This window comes from Apostichopus japonicus, chromosome 19 (assembly GCF_037975245.1).
Source record: "Apostichopus japonicus isolate 1M-3 chromosome 19, ASM3797524v1, whole genome shotgun sequence".
NCBI classification, from domain to species: Eukaryota; Metazoa; Echinodermata; class Holothuroidea; order Aspidochirotida; family Stichopodidae; genus Apostichopus; species Apostichopus japonicus.
The window spans coordinates 22,947,587-22,966,840 of record NC_092579.1 but is presented as its reverse complement, the minus strand read 5'-3'; the positions used below and the strand labels follow the sequence as shown (position 1 = coordinate 22,966,840).

At 35.6% G+C, this 19,254-nt stretch overlaps 1 protein-coding gene across 1 annotated transcript in view; it reads left to right on the top strand.

The window, feature by feature from the left end:
- Positions 1-19,254, top strand: part of LOC139960239 (uncharacterized) — a 150,678-nt gene that overhangs the window by 106,789 nt on the left and 24,635 nt on the right. The window contains exons 126-146 of the mRNA XM_071958438.1: positions 316-435; positions 1,121-1,234; positions 1,676-1,912; positions 2,501-2,617; positions 4,571-4,687; positions 4,938-5,051; positions 5,429-5,551; positions 6,775-7,008; positions 7,723-7,947; positions 8,786-8,905; positions 10,215-10,328; positions 11,217-11,330; positions 13,153-13,266; positions 13,987-14,100; positions 14,693-14,806; positions 15,750-15,863; positions 16,086-16,199; positions 16,775-16,888; positions 17,241-17,354; positions 17,647-17,760; positions 18,552-18,572. Of these exons, the coding sequence (XP_071814539.1) occupies positions 316-435; positions 1,121-1,234; positions 1,676-1,912; positions 2,501-2,617; positions 4,571-4,687; positions 4,938-5,051; positions 5,429-5,551; positions 6,775-7,008; positions 7,723-7,947; positions 8,786-8,905; positions 10,215-10,328; positions 11,217-11,330; positions 13,153-13,266; positions 13,987-14,100; positions 14,693-14,806; positions 15,750-15,863; positions 16,086-16,199; positions 16,775-16,888; positions 17,241-17,354; positions 17,647-17,760; positions 18,552-18,572 (2,682 nt within the window). The remainder of the gene's footprint in view (positions 1-315; positions 436-1,120; positions 1,235-1,675; positions 1,913-2,500; positions 2,618-4,570; positions 4,688-4,937; positions 5,052-5,428; positions 5,552-6,774; positions 7,009-7,722; positions 7,948-8,785; positions 8,906-10,214; positions 10,329-11,216; positions 11,331-13,152; positions 13,267-13,986; positions 14,101-14,692; positions 14,807-15,749; positions 15,864-16,085; positions 16,200-16,774; positions 16,889-17,240; positions 17,355-17,646; positions 17,761-18,551; positions 18,573-19,254) is intronic.

The following is a 19,254-nucleotide window of genomic DNA, read 5'->3' as shown; positions in this document are numbered from 1 at the left end:
GTCTTGTAGTCCCAATTAAAAAAAAAAAAGAAGGAAGTCCTATCAATAAATTGTGAGTCATATCAAAATGTAAATTATATATAAATTAAGTATTTTTGTTTGTCCTTTTTCATCTTTTATTAATACAAAATGTACAAGTCCTATTAACATTAAACGGCTTTGTACAGGATGGGTTGTAAACTGCTATATTACAAGTGAGAACCGATCAAATTCTTTTGTCAACGACCTGTCATGTAACCCTACAGTGGAAGACTATTTTACAATAATTTTTACCTCCTACTTAAAGTCTTGATCCTATGTTTTTTCGCTCCATAGATCTTGGTGCTTGCAGTGCTGACCCATGTCTTAATGGAGGTACATGTGTGTCTCTATCAAATGGGCTTGACTTCCAGTGCAACTGCGTCGGTGGTTTCACTGGCAGGAGGTGTGATTTTGGTAAGACTTGCTTCTTATTATTCTACTGTCGTTTGTATTTATTGAAATCTCTTGTATCTACTGGTATTATCTGGTTTGTTTGGAGAACTATCGACAGAGTTGAGATACACATGGCAATTTGTCACAAAACAGCAAAATATTGCAACAAAGGGATCCAGAAGCAAAAGAAGTTGTCCCGTTTCAATCCTCGAGACCTGAGCCTCATCCTCCGGTGTGGTGTCTCATCTCAGACTGGGAGCAGGAGGATTAGCGGGACCACGGAGAGAATACTGAGACCCTAGTAAGAGCTAAAACAGCAATGAAAAACCCTTTTAGACATTAAGCTATGCATCTCAAAGAATCTTTCATACAACTGACAGGTGTTTGGTTCAGTCAGTAAATTTCAGCTAAAAAATGTTTTCCTGTGTGCTCCACAGGTTTCCATTAGAATATGTTGCGATTCAAAATTGCTCTCCATACCCTTTTGTTTCGGAAACAGAACATTTATACCCTTTCGTTCATGAAATTTTGTTTGTGTGATTCCCAGAGGACACTGGAAACATGGATTGGTCCTGAACAGCTCCTACATATGAAGTTTATCTTAATTCATTTTCATTGCAATGGGAAATCTTTAAAACATTCCAAACTCCTCTGTTAGCATTTTTATTTTTGATTGTTCTTCTGTTTATTTTCCTTTCTCTTCTAGAATTGGATCCTTGCTCTACCAATCCGTGCCAGTTTGGAGGAACTTGTTTCGTTGTTGGTCTATCCTTCCAGTGCACATGTAGACCAGGATTCACTGGGAATATCTGTGAAAATGGTGGGTCCAACTTTCTTTCTAAGAATTCATCTATTCCGTCAGTAAATATGTTTCACAGATATTATCATAAAACATTAAAAACTAAAAAATAATTTTTTTAAAGACGGCAAGCAATAATTTTTCAGATGATTACAGCATAAAACAAAACATTGTACCCATTTTAAGCCATGAAAATCTTACGTTGGTATCAAGCTTCCACAAATCGGTAGCATGAAACTCCTTTTCATTTTTTCGCCTTGATAAAGTTGCTGCGATATAGGATAAAAGCAACACACCATTCCAACTAGTTAGCAATGACTTACTTGCGAGCTACTCTAAATTTAAAATCATTTTGAAATGTTATTTTAAAATTCAATCATAATAATAATAACAATAATAGTGTTTAGACTATCTCAGAAGATTCAGATATCTTAAATTTGTCAATCTTTGTAAAATTATCAGGGCCGGTATCCTGTGACTTTGAGCCGTGTTTAAACGGAGCGAGATGTTTTGACTCTAGCATTCCTGATCGTCTCATCAGCTGTATCTGTGCCCCGGGTTTCACTGGCTTCTACTGCGGGGTCGACAACAATGCATGTTTACCGAACCCTTGCCAAAATGGTGCAGTATGTAGCAATTTTGGAACCAACTACGTGTGCAATTGCCCTCCAGGATTTATTGGAACCAACTGCTCACTGCGTAAGTTTGAAATAGAATGTGTAATTGTTGTTTCTATCTGTTCCCACATCTTTTCTTTTATAGGATCAGGTGGACAAGGGTTAAAGGTCAAAGAGGAGGATGGGATGAAGGGTGGTGAAAATGTGAGGTCGTTTCAAAGAGTAGCGCTCTTTATCGTAATGCTATTTGTCGAAACAGCCGAGGGAGAGATTTTATGGATATCTGTAGACACAAACTTTATATGTATATATCATGGGCTGTTAAACCAACAGACTGCTACCAGTCTATTTCATAATAGTGTAAAAATGTCATGTTCTGAGACATCAGATCCTCTAACGGCCAAGGCTCATCAATCAGAGTGGCTGGACTACTTAGTCAATCACACATACCTTTTTTAAGTATGGTAAATTATGGCACTGTGGATGGAGCTTATCAACTTAGACCCATGAGGGTGATGCTGTTGTCCCTCCCATGGTGCACATGAAAAGTATTTCTCAGTTTGACAGGGACATATATATATATATATGATCTCAGTCATTGAATATTTGTTGTACAATTATTTGACATACAACATCATAATTTGACTGTGTTTTTGCACTTTTGTTTCAGCTGAATTTCCATGCCTTGATGATCCTTGCCAGAATGGAGCTACCTGCAACCCCATTGGTGTGGGTCGATATCGTTGCATATGTCCTCTATTTTTCATTGGACGTGATTGTGAAACTGGTAATACTGTCTATGAACATTTGCCTATATGCATGGTAGATGGTGCTTAGCTGCATTGCCTTCTTACATCTGCTCGGTACAATGTTTGTGGTGGATGGTGCTTTCGCTCACCCCTGGGTATGCTGGGTAAAAATGTTATTGCTGATCTAGTGACAATACTGCTGTTCCTCTGCTGGTCTTGTATGCAAGCAATGTGTAATGGCAATATGTATTTTTTTGCAAATGTTTATTGTGAAAATTGTTTTTGAGGCGGTATATAGAGATGAGGGGTAGAACTGAAAATTATTCACATCTTTCAAGAATTTTGCTTTTGTTTTTAAAACTTTTGTTTTAGTTTTAGTTTCGAACCTTAGATATAATTTTGAGAGAATTAAGTTTTATATCCTCCTTTTGTTCTCTGTTATACTCGGTATTGTTACTTGTATATGAAATAAAGATATTTGTGACTGACATGAAGTGATAAATTAGACATTTGGTGGTGTTTCTTGTATACAGCAAAGTAAACAAGTAATGTTGACACAGTTACATATTACCCATTTATGAACTTTACTCTCAAGTCTTAGCTACCTTCATGTCTCCAGATACAACTTGTTGCACCCCTGTTTCCCCTCCTCCTACCCCGCCTTCTTGCCCCTGCTTATGCATTTAATTACTTTCACCACCTTTGGCTATCACGCAAATCCTTGCATCCACTTTATATTATATGTATCTTATATTTTCTATTGCTTAAAGCTGCCAATAAAGACTTGAATTACCTCTGCTTTATAGTTTTTATTTGCCTGCCTTTTGCTCTTTTTCTTCTTTTTTTCGCTTAATAATTAATGCTTTTTTTCCTTTGCCACATATTTGACAGTTTCTTTTTATGATTCAGTGTGATTTTTAATGAACATCTTTTTATCCAAACTTTGCCTTTTAGTGAATATATAATTAGAAAATGCATGCGCTGTATTGCACCCATCCTTGGTAATTGGGTTAAATGCTACTACCTCTGTCACTTCCACCCTTGGCTCCCTGTTCTCCCCTATACATGTTGCTTCCATCCATCCTTTCTTTGAAATTGTTTAATTGTGGCAATTTTGCTTTCACATCTGAATAATATTAATATGACAACTGAATGTAATTATGAATTACTGGCTCATTTAACTATTTTACAAGTGAATAATTCAAGCAGGGTTTCTTAGCTTGATCAATGGGAATCTTACTTGCTAGTTATATGTACGGTATTCATTGCTGTACAAACGCAACATAGTTTGCCTGAAAGCAAAGATCGGTATAAGAAAATCACCCGAGCCCTGTGCCATTGCATCCCATTCATGCCTACACATTACACTAGTGCTCATAGGTATCATACTGTTATTAACAATGTGATACCTATGAGCACTTAAAGCTTTGCTGGCAAGTGTTTTCAGACTTCCCCGGAAACATTAGTTAGGATGTTACTTCCACTGGTACCTCTTTTTTTTTACTACCTTACATATTTGAAATTTTTTTTCAACATTTGTATTCCACAGAAAACTTAATAGTTTGTCAAACAAAACTTGCTAATTATATCAATACTTTTCAGAAAAACTACAAAACTACAGAAACTTCGGTTTCTTTAGTGAGGTTAATTCATATCATGATTTAAAAGTGAAAAGAGAAGAAAAAGTATACCACTTGAGTGATGGATTAATGACTTGAACATCAATTTTTGGATGAATAATTGATTGATTTGTAGGTCATTTATCAATCCATAGATATATTTAATATTGTAAAATATAAGCTTATCCATTATCTTCATCTTCAGTCTCCTTAAAGTGGTGCAACAGGTGTGGATTAAGATGGTTTGTATCACACTCTGTTAAAATGAGGATATATTTAATCCCTTATACCAAAATAATCTATTATTAAACAATGCTTTTCACCATAAAGAGTATTCTTATCATACGCATATAATCCTTTAATCCTTTTCAGAAATTCTTAATCCATGTACCAGTGACCCTTGTCAGAATTCTGGGACGTGCCAAGGCAGCATTAACTCCTTCAATTGCATCTGTCCAGATGGGTTTATTGGAGAGCTCTGTGAATCAGGTACTATACTTAGATATAATAATAATAATTTTAATAGATAATAATAATAATAATAACTTTATTCGATAATAATAGATATAGCATAAACAGTATTGCTGTCAATGGAATAAATAATGCATAGCCAATATACAAGCCGTAGAAAAATGTTCCATTCAACTCGGCTGCGCCTCGTTGAATGTAACATTCCATCTTTCAACTCATGAAATATTTGCACTATTGCACTCATAACCATTCATTATTTGTATAATAGTTTCAGATTTATGCCTCTTGGATCCTTGCCTCAATAACGCTACGTGTGTCGGTGATGAATCTACCTTTACTTGTTTTTGTGCTGATGGTTTCGAAGGTGATCTATGTCAAAATGGTAAGTTGCACAATTGGGGATTGAGGGGGGGGGTGGGAAGAATGAGCTATGACTCTCCCACCTTCATCATCAGTTGGGCGATTCTAGATAATGTATTAGCATAAAATTGCATTTAGACCTGATTATTGACCTACTTTATAGTCTAACTATGGCTCAGAATGCAACATTTGTTGTCTAACCTATTTTTTGTTTTCGGTTTCTGGGAGAGGACGAGTAGACCCACCCCCCCCCACCCCCTTACACTGCGAATTGGCTTCAATGGCCCTAGTGGTTACACTGCCTTGTTGCCATCAAGTATAATATAATTAAAGTAATTTAACATTTAATTTCAATTTCCAGTAATCAATTAATTTGTTGTGTCCTTCCTTTTTATATAGTTACCGTGGTAATTGATCCCTGTGACTCCGAACCATGTCTGAACGATGCCACCTGCTCTAGTAGTGATGATGCCTATGAGTGCATATGTCAGCCAGACTTCACCGGCCTCAATTGTGAAACATGTGAGACAGATATGACATAAAATTAGTTCAATATTTTACACATAGTAGAAAACCATTCTTATTTTAATACCTATCATATATCTTTTATTCTCTATCATGATCTTAATTCACATCACCACTGCTGTTCAAATAAGTTTTCCCAATTTCCCCCCCCCCCCCCGCACCAAAAAAGTATTGTAGTTTTGGTAATTAAAATATGCAAATTATGTTTTGTGAGTTTGAGACCTCCCCATCAAGGGTCTGGAAGAAAGGAAGAGAAAACTGAGTGTCATTTGAGCAGTTTTTTATTGTTGTCTTCATGAGTGAATTAATAGTTAATTTCAAGAATGCACAGCGTGTGAATAGTCCAATGTACTATTTACTATGTCATGTAATCTCATGATGAAAAGAGTTGGAATTTTAGCCAACAGAAGGTATTACGTGAAGATCCACTGATGGTCACACAACACGACCAGAGAAATCCCCGCCCTTTATTAAATTTCACTTTCTCACATTCATTTTACTACCATATTTTTTTGATTAACACAGTATTTATTGTAACATTATTACATATTTTATTAATATTTATTATATTAATACACTCATATATGTATGCATGTTTGATGCCAATGGAAACCGTTTAGCCCACAAGCCTCACGTTATCATGTCGATTTCATGTCAGTTGTTATTAAAAGTTTTAAATCCCTCATTTTATAGAATGTTAGCACACTCCATGGCGTGTGATATACTTATTTGAATGCTACATTTATGTAATATGTCCTGCAAATGTTTTCACTTTTTTAGTTTGAGAGTTAAAACATCCATTCATTGCTACATAAATAATTCGAAGATGCATTTCGACATTTTTAATTCCTTAGTCAAATTTTGTAGGAAAGATCTGTACAAACTTGAGTATATGAGGGCACATCAGTATTTCGAGGGGGTTATTTCGATATGCAGGATACTTCTTCTGTAGGCATTAACTGTTGTCGAATAGTTCCAAAGGTTGATGCAGCATGCATAGAGGACTCACTGTTTCATAACCATTGTCTTTTGTTTTGATAAGAATATAATTTCTAACTTTTACTTTCTCTTTCCATAAACATTCTTCTTCTCAATCTACACTGACCTTCCATATAGCAAAAACACTTTGAAGCTTTGTAGCTGTTTAAATGTCTAACATCCTCTCTTTTGATCACTATCCATTGTTTTCTGTTAATTTTCTAACATTCCTTCATCACTAGCACTCATTATGGATTGTCGAATTCAGCCATGTCAAAACGGCGGCAGTTGTGTCGAGTTGAGTCGCCTGGTCGTCTTTATCTGCGTCTGTCCCACCGGATTTGCCGGCCAATTCTGTGAAGTAGCAAGCACATGTGAACAGGATTATTGCTTGAATGGAGGGACTTGTTTCAGTGTTAATGGGTTACCGTCGTGTGACTGTACCAGCGGATACAGAGGAACCCGCTGTGATATTGGTTGGTCCTATTGGATTATTCCATTTCAATTTACTCTGTAGGGAAAGTGGGATGGATTATATATGTGACTGAAATTAAAAAAAAAAAAAAAAAAAAATAGCAAGCAGAGATCTTCAGATCAATCAAATTCGAACATATTCGAACATATTCCTTCTCTTTTAAAAAACCCTAGAATCACAATCATTTTTCTCTGTTTTTAATGAAAAATAACTAAAATATTTTCTAATCATTCTCTAAATTCTGATTTTATGTTAGCTTATATCATCAAATTATATTATAATAACTGAGTTCTAATTACTTTGCATGTTCTTAATAAAAACTACCAGCATGTTATTATCAAATACTTTATATGCTTGATATCTTCTTACAGTGTTATAATCCTATTGAATTAAAATTCAAAATATTTTTATATATAGTGACACAAATTTTTATACATAGGTGACACAAATTTTCGTTTTACTCTTGTAGCTGATATCATTGAGTTGATAACATGAGCTGATATGAGCCGATATCATATGTTATATTAACCAAGCTCTTATCACTTTGCCTGTTCTTATTATTTGATCACAAAATCAATCCTTTCTTCACATCTTCTTACAGTTGTATAATTCATCAAAGCTTAACGTCTCTTCTACATTATGTCATATTTCTCTGTACATTACCTGTGTAACTTATTTATCTTTTAAAAACTAATAATAAATTTTATCCTAACAGCTGTTCTACCCTGTGAATCTAACCCTTGTCAAAATGGAGCCACTTGCTCGGATCAAAGTTCTAATTACACTTGCGAGTGTCCTGCAGGATTCGTCGGTAGAGATTGTGAAATCAGGGACGGATGTTCCTCGAGTCCCTGCCTTAATGGAGCCACTTGTACGAACACTCCTGATGACTTTGAATGTATTTGCCCTCCCGGTTTTACCGGCTTGAATTGTGAAACAGGTATGTTGGAACCAGCAAGTCTCCAAGTATATGCACTTAGCCTATATCAAAGCCGCACACTTCCATCATTGTACTTTTGGTCTACCGTTTTTAGCATTTCCCAAGCTCCCTGGTAAATATTGCAACACATACGTTTTTTCTTTATGCCAACCTTTCCCTGCCATCTTCTTCCTTCCTTTCCCTGTAAATTGCAGGTTTTTAAATTTGTTATTATCGAGCATACACTGTGTATATTGCTGTGGTCTCTGTACCTGCATTTATATCGTTTGCAAACAAGTTTTTAAAGGTTGTTGTAATCAGCAACAATGCATCATTCCTTCCTTAAACCTTGTGCTGTTTCACTTTTGAACCATCATAAATTGATGTGCACTTTGAATCCTATTGGGTTTGTACCCAAACAAAGAAATGTTTTTGTCTCTTGAATATTATTTAACTGGAGTTCAGATCTCAACTCATCATAAACCCCTTTGACTTTTCTAACTGATACTCAACCCCCATCTACCCCCACCCCCCTCACCAAAAAAAATTGCTGATATAAACATTACTATTTTAAATACTACATAATTCTTAAATCTGATTAAAATCAAGGATTTAAACTTGATTGAAGTATTGACACTTACCTATCATGCATCCTCTCATGAATGAATGTATCCCTTGCCAACTGTTATATCCAAATGTATCTCTTGTGAACTGTTATATCCTTTTGTGAATGTGTATATCCCTCATGATTCAATGCATCCTTCCTGAATGAGTATATACCAGGCTCACACTGTTTCATTCCCTCTGCATGTACTCTTTCATCACATTAAACCTCCATTCTCCTCCATGCAACGGCTAGAATTCATCGATATTTGCGAGCTCAATCCCTGTCAAAATAATGCCACCTGCGTGAGCATTAGTATTGACAACTACACATGTACCTGTCTACCTGGATTCAGTGGTGAAAACTGTGAAACAGGTAAATTATCTATCAATTTCAGGTTTTAAGGCTGCATTTGGTGTTAACTATCACTTCTTTCCTTTTTTTTTTTTTTTTTTGGGGGGGGGGAATTGGTGTCACTATATCAGGTAGTACCATATCTGACCATTTTCAGATAGACCAGGTACTATCTTAAAACATTTGTTAGTATAGTTTACTAGTATCATATACAAGGATGATGAAATAAAAGCATCAGGTTTGCAGTTAAAACAGAGCAATACATTATAAACATTTATGGAACATTGTATTGTCCTGTATTGGATTGAATGACATGACTGTTACCAAAACATTTGTGGATTGAGTCATATCGCATTATGTGTGTGGATATTACATGTCTTGGTCAGCGAGACACAAACTTTACAAACGACATCAAATTCAGGTTAACGGATCTGCAATTTTTAGGTTTTTAACGTCTTCACAGAAAAATTTCAAGTAAAATATTGCTATGTTTTGAGATATTCTGATATCATAGTAATCTGAAGCAGCTTTGCATTGATTATGGAAAATGTTTTCCTTCCAACCCCACCCGCCCCACCCCCACACACACCAGTCATGCATTAGCATTGCTCTCTTCAACATTTGCAAGCAAAATGTAATTTGAATGACGTTGCATAGGTTCATGTCTTGCAGTCTAGAAGGAGAGATAATCACAGTTATTATAACAGCAACATGCTATGTGGAACCTTGTAAATAGGCTCATGTGGAGGCTACAACAGCATTCATTACTGTAGTGCATGTGCACTCTACAATATTGGCATTTACCGGCCAAGTGAACAATACCTACATGACTGGACGTTGAAACATAAACTTTCATATAGTTTCAGCGTAGCCAACCTATTCTTAGCTTATCACGGCGCTCACTAGAGCCCTCGCTGTGTAGGTACCTACGTGACTATACTCCCTATTGTGTTGTCCGCCCAAAAGTAACACCATGAACAACCGAAAAGGTCTTCCTAATACTGCCAGCACTCCACGCACACTGCAATACTGAGTATTTGCAGGCAAATTCAGTTCTAGTTAATTACATAGTTGGTGTCTGATTTTCAATGGATTCACAAAACTGAGATCCCATGGTCTCAACCCTGGAAGGTCTTGGGCAGCTGGTAGTGTGTCAGTGCAGTGAAATACTACATTGGGTTTTAGCCCAGGTTCTATCCTGGATGAATTTACTTCAATAAAACTGTTGCAATCAATTGATAACACCAGCTATTGTAAGAATTGTAAGCAACAAATGGTTTATTGACAAATTTTGACAGAATTATTTCTTATCGATTATTGTTTTTTACAGTAATTCAACCATGTGACCTGAGCCCTTGTTATGGGAATGCTACTTGTGTTAATGATGGGGATTCATATATGTGTATCTGTCCTTTGGGATGGACTGGTCAAAACTGTTCCGAAGGTGAGTATAATATTATGATGGGTTTGCTTCTGAAATGCAGATTGGTTTATATTATTCTAATTCATTCCCTACTTGAGTTTAGTGTCTGTTCAATGGCATGCATGGTTATCTCCATGTGTCGTACATTTGGGGTACGGACGGGGCTTAGGGTGGTACCAGTTTCGATATTCCTGAAGTTAAAACGGTGTTATTACTCTTGGTAGAAATTGAATACCTAAAAAGATGTAAGTGGCAGTGAGCGTCTAGGTTTGATGATTAATGATCTGTATTACATGAGTTTTGCTTGCTCTTTTGTGTTCATGAAAGAGTTAGGAGAACAGAAGGACATTGTTGATAAGAGGGAGATATTGCTTTATATGTAGTAAATGCAGAGCTATACAAGTTGTTTATTTTATCATCTTTGGGTGCCTGAAGCCGTTAATCAGTGGGTTTGGATGTTTTTGTTATGTGTAAAATGTTTTTTAGCCAAAAATTCACAATGTTGGCTGTTCACCCACCAATTGCCCATTTTTCATGAGATTTCTGAAAAGTTGGAAACAGCTCTAGTAATGAGATCTGATTGCAAATCTGATTGCAAAAGTAATCTGATTGCAAAATTGGTAATATATGTAATTTATTGTTAGTCAGATATAAGCATCTGCTGTTAAAGTTCCATTATGAATCCTCTCTTGGGTTTGAAGGAACTTAATAATTTTAGAATCATGTATTATATTAGCTTAACATATTTATAAAGAGGATAAAAACTTTGGTCTGTCTGTAAATTTATAGATCTGGATGATAATTAGTATTCCGTCTTAATTGAGTTTGAGTTTATTTCCACAGTGCAAATATACAATTGATGCTGTTCATTGATAATGTTCATATTTGTTGCTGTCTCTAAACTTACAGACATCAATGAGTGCGACGTTGGAATATGCGAGAACGGAGGAATCTGTACAAATTCTCCCGGAAACTTTATCTGTTCTTGTATGGACAATTTTGTGGGCAAGCGTTGTCAGTCAGGTAAAGTGTTTACATTATTCTTTGCCATATCTGAGGCAGTATTGCTGTTTGGAGTGAATGTTTGTTTTAATTATTTTGCAAATTGGTAAGAACAGCCTGAAGATGACTGTAGAGAAATGTTGTAGTTTTAAGAGTTCGAAAGCTTTTAGCAAAGGGTAGAATTTGTCAATTTAAAGTAGTGTTGCGCCGATATCACCAATATCGGTTTTGGCCGATATCCGATATTATCATCCCAATATCGGTCCGATACCGATACGATACCGATATTTTTTAACTTACAAAATAAAATGGACGCAGTAAATGTGAGCCTTAACATCGTAAAGACTTACAAGTTGCTTAGAGTGTTATCGTATGCTTGCAAAATTGCATCTTAATTAGGTTACGAACTGTCGATCACAATGTAAAAGTTATAATTTAATACTCAATGTACAACTTATTCACTTGACCGCATAGAGGGGAAAAAACTGAAAATCAGTAGAGAAATGACCAATTGTGTACGGAAAGTAAGGTGGTACACATTTTCAAATATTACGAAAGATCGAGCAAAACACTTTCGAAAAATTCACGCAAAACTGGCATATCGTAATAAATGCAACTAATGTCATGTAAACAAGGCTCTAGTGCATCCATTTATGAATATACCGTAAGACCGCATCTGTTGTTAAGCGGGGGGAAAAGAAAGTATTTTCTAGAATTTCCAAAAATACGGAGAAAATAATATCCTACCATAGTTAAGTGTATAACAAATAGCCTAACCACCTCGGCGGGGGGAAAAGAAAGTATTTTCTAGAATTTCCAAAAATACGGAGAAAATAATATCCTACCATAGTTAAGTGTATAACAAATAGCCTAACCACCTCGGCGGTTACAGATCTCACGTAACTAAAAAGTTCCTTGGCAGCGTGCCAAAAAATGTTAACAAACAGGTGTTACACAGGGGATGAGCTCACAGTGATTGGGAAGGTACCTGGGAAAATTAACAGCACAGGCACCGTGGTAGTTGGGTATAGGGTTAAACACTGCAGTTGTAAAAATGTACGCATAGTGCACGCTATTCATTGTTAAGTAGTCTAGAAACAGGGCTTTGCTGAACGTTGTTTGTTTCATAATATCGGAAGTTTTGTAAGTTGCACTTTTTAAAGATTGAAAGACAGATTAAATCTCTTTTCATTTTATAACATTATATAGGTACTCTAACTTGTCGTTTTAAAATTGATCAGTTTTGTGACAATTTAAATAAAAAAGTTGTCAGTATTTTGTGTTCGCGGGAAATTGAACAAGGTTTTCCAACTTTGCTGCACCGTGCGGTTAAATACCATGTTCAAGGTTTTCACGGAGGCCTTTGAGAAAATAAATGGTTAGTACAGTGTATATATGCTGCACTAATGCTGTGTGTAGGCCAAGGTTCACGAAGGTCATTGGTTATATTCGCGCGCCGTAGACATGTTTTTAGAGGTTACGGAGGGTCAGGTTTCCATGGATATTAATCGAAAATGAATCTGAGTTTAACTGACGCTAAAGAAATGGATCGTCTTGGGCAGATTAACAGATCATTGCAAGTATAAAGAAGTAGCTCTGCTGTTAAAAAGAAAAGTTCAATATCGGTTTGCTGTTATCGGCAATTAGGCAAAATTTTACCGATACCGATATGCTGCCGATATTGCAAATATCGGCCGATACCGATATTGAAAACGATTATCGTAGCAACACTAATTTAAAGTGTGGATTTGTCTTCATGGTTGTGAATCTGAAGAGGAAAATATATATTGCTTGACTTTGTAAGACTTTTGCAGCTTCAATATTTTGTTCTCTTGGATTATAGTGCCATCACCCTGTACGTCCAACCCTTGTGAAAATAGCGGTACTTGTCGAGTGGAAGGTAACTCTTTCAACTGCTTATGTCCCATAGAGTTCACGGGAACTCGTTGCCGAACTCGTGAGTATTTTATTCTCGTGTACCTTTAAAGCAATAAAAGCTCAGTTTTTGATGTTTCAGCAGGAGTGGCTTTAATGAAAGACAAAATGCAATTGTCACAGCTCGAAATTCAAGAAAAATTCAGTTTCTTCATATTTAACTTTATATTCAAGGCCTGCAGTATAGCAGAAATTTGTAAAATATAAAATATAATATAATAAAAAAAAAAAGAGTTTGTAAAATAATATCTGATACCTCCAACCTTGACTTTGCTGTATGGTTGACTAATGGGCAAATGTTACAGCTCAACTAGATTATTTTGGTAAGAAAACAATGACTGAATACTCCCCTTTATCTCTTATTGCTTGGAAGGATATCAACCCTAGTTTTAGTTATCTGTGGGACAAGAAGTTTGGTTGTCTCAGGAGTAGGGAACTTTTTAATTAGAAGTTCAGCCCTGAATATAGTTTAGATCTCTGCTTGGTGAAAAATATTTAATGAGAATTTAATTAATATGCACCAAATCTTAAAGTTATCGTTGCTGCTTTGTTGAGTACATTACCATTAATACATGTTGGATATGTGTTAAAATGATATAATCAATTGATAGAGGTATTTATTACCTCCCCCCCACACCATCACCATAACCCTCCCCCATACACATACACACCCCAGCACCAGGAAAAAAACTGCAAAATCAACATAACAGTAATCGTTTTCTGAAATGTTTTACATTCACAGCCAAGGATGCTTGTATCGGTAATCGTTGTCAAAACGGTGCTACATGCGTTAACAACTTTGACAGTTTCATGTGCATTTGTAGAGATGGATACACTGGACAGCTCTGTGCCAGAGGTGAGAAACAGATCAAAAGTCTATGAATAATTTGATGAAGAAGGGAGATCCCTTAACAATTCATACTATTTTTACTACCACCTACCTGACCCAGAGTAGGAAGAGAGATTTTGTTGGCAAACCTCATAGCCCCATGCTTGCTCTCAAATGGATTGTAGATATATTGAAAGAATGCACTGTGGTGTATATTGATACCTTCATGCAGTGATTATGCGTAGTTTTCCCAAATGTAGGGATAACTCTGGCAGGAAGACTGGAGACTGCTTATAGTGTTTACAATTGATAAAAGAAATGTTTTTTTCTCAGGATGCAAGAAATTTTTAAAGTAGAAAATTCCCTGATTGTGGTTCTGACCCTGTCAGACCAGAGTACAGACCCATTACCGTGTGACTTTAATATGCAACAACATAAAAGAGTAAAGACGTTTCTCATTATTCACATACTATAGGAATTTAAATGTGATTGTCCCTCTGTAGCATGTACTACTGTTATAATAAATATCTTTGTTTGATTATTGTTTTGATTCCCATTCAGAATATTAACAACAATCATGAAAGATCAATAATGTAATTGTTGATGTATTAATTTGCAGATATTGATGAATGTTCTATGAATGTTTGCCTCAACAATGGTAGCTGTACTAACCTTGAACCAGGCTTTCAGTGTGAATGTACTGGAGGTTGGACAGGAGAGACATGTCAAGAGAGTAAGCACTTTTATTTTATGTTATGCTTATATTTGTCTCTGATTATTAAAACCAGTCACATTTGTTATGAAAATGCAAGTTATTAACTACTTAACTGACCGAGGGTGAAACGCAACCTTTCACGCCCGTGTCATACTTGACAGAATCTAAATAATTTTACACTATGATACATACATTCACGATTCAAAGTTGTAGAATACTTCTACTAGATATACTTCAAGATGTTAAAATATCAAGAAAACTGAAGATATTTATAGCCATCCTCCACCAGTCTTTGACCTGATCTGTTCGTGTTCAAAGTCCGATAAATTTTTGTCAAAACAATCGCTAGGATTAAAAGTCCCTCTAGCAAAATACATTTATCTGCGGATGTGATTTTCATAGACAGCCAGTTTATAGCTGACTTGCATTACTATAGTGTATAATATTTTGGGCATAGTCTACATGTTCTGAGACTAGTTTTTGAGGGTTAAGCTGTTAAGTTCCTTGTCATCATTATCATATAATATGATATATATTATTGTATATATATAATATGATATATCACATATAGACAAGATATACAATTTACACCATATTGCTACCCTGGGTTTCACGCACGCATAGAGCGACGATCTTCAGGCCAGTGGATGGTCAAAACAGACTACGTTTTTTTCAACCGTTTACGGTTCAATGGCTTGGGGTTCCCATGGCGACACAAAGAGATAAGCTCGGATCTCCTATTGATTGTGTCACCTCTTGTGCGTAGGATTTCCAGTTTTTCTTCTATACAAAGGTTGCAGTTGCCCGATTCTCGCTGGTAAGTGTCGGACTGCCTAATTATGCTCCATTTAACCGAATAATCTACCTTTTTTCTCTTCAATCCCCATATGTGTTTAGATAACGTGATTTATACGTGTGATATAATATGATATATATATTTTCCTTTCTTCTTTTTCTTCAGATATAGATGAATGTGCCAGTAGTCCTTGTGCTGCCAATGGTACTTGTATGGATTTACCCAATCAATACCTCTGCCTCTGTCCAGATGGTTTCACTGGTGATAGCTGCTCACAAAGTAAGACCATCGGTTTTATCATTTTAACGATAATTCATCCCAGTCATTACATGAGTCGTTCAGATTTCCTGAATTTAGTAGTGTTGTCATTCATCTTTTATTATTGTTTAATACAGTTATCACATTATATGTCTATATTCCTAATTTCTCAATTCACGTAGTATTAAGTTTTTGTTAGAAAATTTGTCATTAATTTTAACGATCGGCTTCTTTACTTTGCAGTGATTGACAGGTGTTCTCCAAACCCATGTCAAAACGGTGCTGTGTGCACTAGCATGGGTAACAACTATCAATGTAACTGTACCCAAGGATTTAACGGAACTAACTGTGATAATGGTGAGAAGATTTCACACTTTTGCTTTAATATTTTTGGGGGGGTTTTGGCATACATTACTGGATATTTATCACGTCATGAGAACCATAAAATATATATCTGGAGAATATGGAAACTATATGTAGGGGAAGATAATTTAGAGCTTGAATGTCAAATGAGCTCAACCAAACTTCTGTATGCACATACAACTCACCACCGTTACTCCAATCCAACATTTCTCCCTCAATCATTTTCAACAGCCTAAGGTACCCTACTCGGCAGCTGAGTCTGCTGCAAACCTTTTTTCTCAAGTTTTGCTTGGTGCCTTAACATGACACTCTTTTCACAAATATTAATCACCGGAGGAGAAATTAAGAATGTTAAACCCAACATGAATTACCAAAGAAGAAACCATGATCTTGTCAGTCATATATATATGTGTGTCTAATCTTAGCTAATTGAGCAAGAAACTTGTAACATTTGTTTCAGGTTATGTTTTCTGCTATGTTTTTGTGTTCTATTGGTACTGATAGGAGTACATATCTTTGAATAATATTTAATAACATTTCTGTTGCTAATTTTTGTGTATTTTGTACAGATATCAATGATTGTCTTGGAAACCAGTGTCAGAATGGAGCGACCTGTATTGACCTTATCGGTGCCTACAGTTGTCAATGTTCTGTCGGATTTGAAGGTGACCTCTGTGAAAATGGTAAGTTTTTATTTTTTGTGTATGCAGAGAGCTCGGAAGTGTTTATGAATTACTGCAGTATTCTGAAGGATGTCAGGATTCTGAACAGTACTTAACAGAGAATAATTGTTTAACAGTCATCCTTATTCCCTTCTCCTCCCCATCCCCCCTTCGTCCCGATTTATCACTTTGTAACCGTGTGTTTTTCATTGCTTAATATATTGTTTTTTTCCATTTTGTTTGTTTCTTCAACATGAATATTCAGTTTAGTTTCAGAGTAAATGCTTTCATGTTTATTCATGACTACTGTTTATTCACAGGTGAAATCCATGGGATTAACTTCCAACTTTGCTTTTTACTTCTTTTCATATAGCAACTAATTCATGCTCGATAAACCCATGTGAGAATAATGCAACTTGTACCAATATGGGGAGCATGTTTACCTGTATCTGCCCTACGGGTTATACAGGCAACACTTGCCAACAAAGTATGTATACATAGTATCTCTCTTAACTTTAAAAAAATAATATTTCTATTTGCCAATCTGTGATACACAGAAACAAATAGAATCAGAGTTTTTCATATTTTCCTTATGATGAATTTTCTTGAAGCTCTAGTTGGATATCTTTCATATTTTATTAATTTGAAATAATTTGATGAAGAGGTTAATGGGGTTGTGGTTTTAATTGAATTTAATGGCATTGATAATCAAAAACAAAATCCATTGCAAGGAAGAAACAACCAATGAAAAGTTATGCTGCTTGTTTTTAATTCCATAGATATTAATGAGTGTGCTAATGCACCTTGTCTCAATGGTGCAGACTGTGTTGACACCAATGGAAGTTTTGTTTGTATCTGCCCAGAAGGTTTCAATGGAACTCTATGTGAAAATGGTGAGTTATTTTAATTGGTATAAGGTGATCATTCGGCTATCAAAGGAAAAATGTCAAAATTTTTGAATTTCTTAATGCTGGTAAATTTCATTGTCAGTTACTTTACAAATGGAAATATATTTTGGGATAAATTTGAGTGCTTAAATGCATATCATATGGTATGAAATGTGAGTAACAAAGCATCTCCCATTTGTCCATGTAAAATAGCTGGCCATCTTCTATAACCAAACAGTCTCTACATCAGTGAGAATGACTGCAAACAACTTTTGAAGAGGGCGGGAGGGGAGGGTGAGGGGTAGGGAGTCAGATAATTTTATGATACAAGCATCACTCAGTAGGTCATCAATATTATTATGCCATTAATATTAAATGCAAATGGGTTTTCTGTAGATGGGTTTTCTGATCCATATCCATAATTTTTGGGATCATGTTATGACATTTATCTCTGATTTCAATGAACTTTGTGACAGAGTTATAAATTTGGCCCTTGCTACCCACCACTATGAAGTGATTTCTGTTGGTTGTACAATTAACCTTTCGAATGTCCTGCTAGGAAAATTTCATTTGGAGTCAATGTCGACAGCTTGGAAGTTAGTGCCGGGGAATGAATGGTTGAATTAGATGGAATTTTTGAGGGTTGGGGTGAAGGGGTGGGTGGGGTGGGTAATTCAATTAGACAGAATCTATGAATATTGCTAGCTGTAGGTATAGATTGTGTTTATCAGCTAGTTGGATGATCCAAATATCTATTGCTTTAATATGAAACTTGCTTTTATTAAACCTATTTGCAGCAACTTCGACCACAAATGAAAGTATGTATTATAACTTAATTAACTTGTGAGAGAATTAATGTACAGGGTGGTTGGTGGGGATGGGGGGATGGACACAAAAAGCACCAAAACACCAGTGTCACTTAATGTGCAAATATTATTCATAATGTACAATTTGTGTAGTGTTTTGTTTTTGTTATATATCATGTTCAAATTTGTGTTTGTTTACGAGTCAAAGTAGAGGAGATAACAGTGCACACTCAATACTCCATGTGACTAATACCAGAACTTCTGAGCAAACCTAAAGGAGATTCAAGGAAAGAATTGATAACACATTCCTTGAACACAAAATATTAAGATATTGATTTTATGCTCTTTCTATATATAATAATATTTTCTATGAAAGTGAGCTGTCTGATGTGAATGAGCAGAAAGTCAGACTTGAGGCTTAAAAACATAAAAGCAAACCCTTTGTAAAACTATATAAAAAAAAAACACAAAGGTCACACATTGATGCTTACAATGGGTGTTGATTTGTGTTCAAGCAGAATGAAATTACAAAATACACAGATATGATAGAAAGGCATCATCAGCTGTGACACAGACCTCTACATTGTTTTTTTTGTATTACACCATCCCGCACCATATGCACCATTGTGACTGCACCATATATGTTACCATGACAACCACAGTTTTTTGTTCATTGTTATTGATAACAAGCTTT